At 32.7% G+C, this 5,944-nt stretch overlaps 1 protein-coding gene across 1 annotated transcript in view; it reads left to right on the top strand.

Annotated features, from left to right (window-relative positions):
• Positions 2,451-5,944, top strand: part of LOC109355782 (peptidyl-prolyl cis-trans isomerase CYP23) — a 4,727-nt gene continuing 1,233 nt past the window's right edge. The window contains exons 1-6 of the mRNA XM_019598998.1: positions 2,451-2,689; positions 2,968-3,081; positions 3,197-3,345; positions 4,491-4,563; positions 4,664-4,753; positions 5,422-5,461. Coding sequence (XP_019454543.1) covers positions 2,579-2,689; positions 2,968-3,081; positions 3,197-3,345; positions 4,491-4,563; positions 4,664-4,753; positions 5,422-5,461 — 577 coding nt within the window. The 5' untranslated portion in view covers positions 2,451-2,578. The remainder of the gene's footprint in view (positions 2,690-2,967; positions 3,082-3,196; positions 3,346-4,490; positions 4,564-4,663; positions 4,754-5,421; positions 5,462-5,944) is intronic.

The following is a 5,944-nucleotide window of genomic DNA, read 5'->3' as shown; positions in this document are numbered from 1 at the left end:
CTCTATACAACAACTTATACATGAAATATTTCCTAATTTAAGAAGTCATGGATGAGATGCTTCTTATATGTGAGAAAGAGCTATACTAACACCCACAAATGAGAATGTTCAGAAACTAAATGATATAATTATTAATCATTTTTCGGGAGAAGATATATAATTTGCTATCTTTTGATGAGGTTGAAGGAGATACAAACAAGTATAGTTACTAAAACCGTACCGTACCGGCCGGTTCAACCGGAAAACCGGTGAACCGGTCCCCTAACCGGTACGGTACAGGTGTTGAACCGGCCAAGTATCAAATCGGTCCAAACCGGTCAAAAACCGGTCCAAACCGGTCAGAACCGGTGAACCGGCCGGTATTTTACTAAACCGGTCAGTTTATACACATATATATTTTTTTTATAAAAAAACTTAAAAACTCATTACAAGGATGACCCATCTTTCTAACTCTTCTTCAACACTTTAAGACACATGCTTCCAAGACATACTTAGATTACACATTTTGGTTCCTAACATTCATGTGTAATCTCACTGACATTTGTGTAATCTTGGAGTACTGTCTGAAGATAGGATTTGGTAGAAAAAATATAATATTCATATAAGACAATTTTGACCCAGATGTTAATTGTTAAAACTCTAAATTTATTTGTTTTATAGAGTGAGTTGTGAAGTTATGTCATTTATTTATATTTTGTGGTTGTTAAGTGATACTTTTGGGTTGATATATGTTTTTTAATTTAGACTTTGAATTTGTTAAAGACTTAAAGTTGTTTATTTATGTGAATTTTGAGTAGATTATAAATATGAATTATAAATTTGAGTATCTACCTATTTGAATTTTTTTTGTTATAGGTTTATATATATATATAAATATAAGTAAGTATGTCCGGTTTAACCGGCATGCGGTTTAATTACTGAACCATTGGTTGAACCACTGTACCACTATACCAGTACCCTGACCGGTTTGATAACCGGTACGGTTTAACAACACTACAAACAACTTATACCAACAAGAGTATTTAAACTCCATTACTCCTGGTGGTTTACCACCGCATGTTATAAAAGTAAAAAAATGTGCACCATAAATAAGGCAGAAGGACAAACCATTCCCAATGTAGGCATTTATCTTCCTAAACATGTCTTTGGACATTGACAACTATATGTTGCTCTATCAATGGAGTTTCAAAAGCTACCACAAAAATTCTTATTAAAGAAGGAAAAATTCAAGGGGAAAATGGTGATTTCACAAAGAATATTATTTTTAAAGATATTTTATTGCATTGACTTAATGTTAATGATGTTATTACATACATCTACATTTATGTGACCATCATACTTCAATAACAGGGAACAACTCAACGGTTCTCAACAGTCACACATGTAATGAGATTCACAAGGTTACAATGTCGTCTTTTCTACTCTACATAATAGTCCCTATTTCTTCATGATTTGTTTCTTAGTTTCAAAGTTATTTCTTAATAAGGTGTAGTATTGAGAATACTGTCATTATTACTTTCATCACATACTATTATTTTCTTCTTTACTTAGTTAATTCAATTATTATCTTACAGCCTTTTTGTAATTCAATTACAAATTATGTACATATTTCATATTTCTATAAAAAATTATTTTACATCAGCCAAATTACGTCTTATTTTTCCTATAAAAAATATTTAAGTTTTGACTTCTCCAATATAATTCGACATTATGACTTCAATATTCAATAACAACACTCTAAACATTAAAATATTTCCGAATTTCCTCATATCAAAGAAAATTCATTACTCATTTATCATGTCTATTACTCTGTGCAATCATTATTACAAAGATAAGAATGCAGTTAACAAACATTTCATGAAGATTTTATATATTAGGATTTATTTCAATGATTATGTCTTAATCATACACTTTACCTATAAAAATAAAAATAAGCGTGGGTTACTAAACTATTTGAATGTTCAATTTTAAAAAATATATTCAATTACAACATGTTACAAACAATAGGAAAGCGGATTGACAGGCGTGCCTGTCAATACACTAGTTTAAATAAAGCACATATTAATAACTTTATAAAGTTATCTTATTTTTATTTCTTTACGAGTTAAAAAATCACCTTGAACAAAATATAACAACAATAAGAAATGTTAATTATTTTTCCACTAGTATTGATTATTAAATTCGACAATGAATCACATTGAAATATTTCAACCCATGGCACAAAATAAAAAAAAACATTCATATAAAGTGTATCTAAAACTATTTGAATTATCATTTATAAATTCATAAGTAGGTGGAATAATAATAAAAACTGTTATAACAAAAAAAACTGTTGCATTTTAAATAAAATTACGATTTCCTTCATAAATAAATTTAAAATAATAATGAAACATTTAACAAAATTATCATAAAAACCAAAGTTTATTTTTTTTGAAATAAATTTCCCCTCTGGGTTATTTTCTAGTACAGAGAAAAGGTGAAGCAACAGGGAGAAAATCTACTTTGGTTGCCTTAATTTCCGATTGTTGACTCAAGTTTCAAGAGGTGAAAAGGTGCTAAATCTAACGTTGGGGTCGAAATGTGGATCCGAGGATTCAGTGTTTTGATCAATGGTTGCATTTTGTTGGCTTTAATGTCTCTAATTTCTGCTCTAGAACCCGAACTGGGATCCACTCGCGTCGTCTTTCAGGTTTTCTATATCGAAGTTTTATAAAGTTTTTTTTTTTTTCATTTATAGTTCCTTCAATTTGTAGCGATTGTTCATATTTTGATCTTTTAAGACCCCATTTTGTTGACTGAGAAGATTTCAATTAGTTATGTTTTGGGTATGAGGGAGAATTTGAATTGAGTAGTTCATTCAGTGAAAAATCCAACCTTGATTGGGATATTTTGATGTAGATTACTTATTTCTCAAATTGATATTGACTTTGTTGAATCACTTTGGTTTTTTGTGTTTTATGTGTGCAGACAAATTATGGGGATATTGAATTTGGTTTCTTTCCAACTGTTGCACCCAAAACTGTTGACCACATTTTTAAGCTTGTGAGACTTGGAGGCTATAACAGTAACCATTTCTTTCGGGTATTGTTCTCTGGAATCTAAGCAAGTGAAAGTCGGGTATTTATTAAGTTGGTGGTGTACTGGGGTTGCATTGCTTTGTAAGTGAATGGTTTTAACTTTTGAATTCAATTGCTAGGTGGATAAGGGATTTGTAGCCCAAGTAGCCGATGTTATGGGTGGAAGATCCGCTCCCATGAATGAGGAACAAAGAAAAGAGGCTGAAAAGACCGTTGTTGGTGAATTTAGCGAAGTCAAACATGTCCGGGGTATTCTTTCTATGGGAAGGTTAGATCTCTCTCTATATTATGGAAACTGTTGGTTGTGTATCCTCCATATTTCTGCTCAAGTTCTTTACTACGCTTCTTTCTTGTTGCTCTTTTGTTTTGTTGATACGTTGCATTTATATATGGTTTGCAAATTATTAGTAGTTTGTTCCGGTTTGTGCTAGATTTAGCTTGAGTTCAAGTGTTTCTATGTGTAACTTTAGAATGAACAGATTGAAACGGAAGCTTTCTAGTGATTACAAACTCTACTAGGTTGATGATGAATGCACTTATTAGATAAGTATTTGCTTAATTAGATATGGTGTCCCTTCTTTATGTTACACAGAGCCATATCCCCTTGGAAATGCACTGGCTGACATTTAACAATTATCTAAATGATTTAATGTTACTCGAGTGCCATTGTGCTCATGTTGAGAGAAAAAAAGTGCTTACAGAATCTTGGTTTGTGAATTTGTTTCTTATATTGATACTTCATTGGGTAAAAAATATTCTATTAGGAAAGACTATGGGTCCATTTGTGAGTTGGGTTTTAGAGGGCAAGGAAGGGCAAGGAAAGACTTCAGACCCATCCCACAAGTGTATTTCATGACTCCCAAGCCTTCCCTTTCCATTCATTCCCCTCCAAAACCCAACTCGCAAACAGACCCAATGAGTACAAAGAAAAGGGAGATTAAGATACCTTCTCTGGAGATAGCTAGAAGCATAGGCATAGTAAATAAATATACAAGCTAAGACATAGTTCTCTTGTACCTCTGCATGTCAAACAAAATGAATGCCTGAAACTCTGGGTAAAAGAACATCTACATGATTTGGATTTCCAGTTTTCCACATCTCCAATTCACCCACTTTCCATGCGATAATCGAAGATGATTATGTGGAATAATAAGTATCTGAAATCTTTGCCAGGCATATAGGTGAAACATATTCATAATGCACAAGTTTAAGATGCAATCGAACGTGGGAAGACTATATTTATTCAGAGCCATTACAGAATTTATATTTTAAACACATATCTGTATGGAATAATTAGTTAGCAACTTAATTTTCATTATTTTATTGTTCATGCCTCATGCTCTATATTCCTGAAACCACTTTTGGTTTGAGTGACTATTGGGAGACCTGATGTATGCAAGTTTATTCATACAGGTATAATGATCCAGACAGTGGTTCGTCGTCATTTTCAATGTTACTTGGAGATGCTCCTCATCTTGATGGCAAGGTAGGGTGACTAATTGCCAAACATCATTGCAAAAGATTCACTTGTATGTGTTACGATATTTACAATTGGTATGCTGATGTAAATTGTAATCACTTTTCAGTATGCAATATTTGGAAGAGTTACTAAAGGTGATGATACATTGAAAAAGCTTGAGCAACTACCTACCCGTACAGAGGGTATATTTGTAATGGTATACTTGAAATCCTTCTTGTGCATTGTTTCTTTTCCTTCATTCAATGTTCACTCGTGGATCATATAACATGAGAATGTAATTAATACATAAATTTGTGTGGTGGAACAAATGTATGTAGTGATATGTTCTGTAAAATTATTCACCTGCAAGCTTTTTTGCCATGGGAAATTTTAGAACATTATGTTAAAAAGCAATTGCTTATGCTTGTCTGATGGTGAATTGTAATTTAAATAATAATTGTAATCCCCGCCTCTAAATTTCTGACCCACCCCTCAGCAAAGCCATTAGCAACCTTGGTTTTTCCTGTCACGCAAATATGTAATTCAGGTAGAAATGAAATCCTACTTCCTCCCTATTTTCGGATTTTCCCTTAATTTCATTTATCTTGTTTCTTGTTATGAACATAAACCTATTCTCTGCAACTCAAATTTGAAAAGGACATTAGGGGCATGACATCTAGGTCTCTTCATAGTTTCTTTTTATTTCATGGATTGATCACTTGGCTAAAGTGTTTCTTCTTGGTGCATATGGCATTCTGATAGAATATGTGTGCATGCCTTTTATTTGTTTTAGGTTTTTATTGCTAAGTTTAATCTTACCTAAGATATCTGTTACCACCTTTTCAATATGCTTACTACTTTGTTTTTCGGTTTTTTCCTTTCCAGCCAACAGAACGCATAACTATCCTGTCATCTTATTACTATGGTAACAATCTTTCAACCTTCAGTCTTTCTTTTTAATGTCGTGCTTACTATCAAATGAACATTGCCAATGGATTGTACTGCGAATAATTTACATTACATTGCATGATATATAACTTAGTTATGTGTCATCATGTGCATCGTGCTTCAAATAATCTACAGTAATTTACTTTAATGACCATTGTCATAAGATGAAATTACATGTGCCTTCCTTCTTTATTCAAGACCTACTGATTTTGTTTTGGTACTACGAAGGGTATCTCCTCACCTTTTTCGGGTAAGTAACTAATCCCTTTTGGGGTTCGTGGCTACCCCTCCCAACAAGTGTCGCTCCCAAAAATTGAACCTTGACCTTTTGGTCTTTCTGGATATCTAGTGTACTGATTTGTTGTCGAAGAAGATTACTTAATTGATCAGGGTACAATTAGATAGCCACGACAAATAGTAAAAAGGTGGCGTTGACAAGACATATTTCTAGAGAGAGGGA

Source organism: Lupinus angustifolius, chromosome LG09, assembly GCF_001865875.1.
Source record: "Lupinus angustifolius cultivar Tanjil chromosome LG09, LupAngTanjil_v1.0, whole genome shotgun sequence".
Taxonomy (NCBI): domain Eukaryota; kingdom Viridiplantae; phylum Streptophyta; class Magnoliopsida; order Fabales; family Fabaceae; genus Lupinus; species Lupinus angustifolius.
This window is presented reverse-complemented; position numbering and strand designations above follow the sequence as displayed.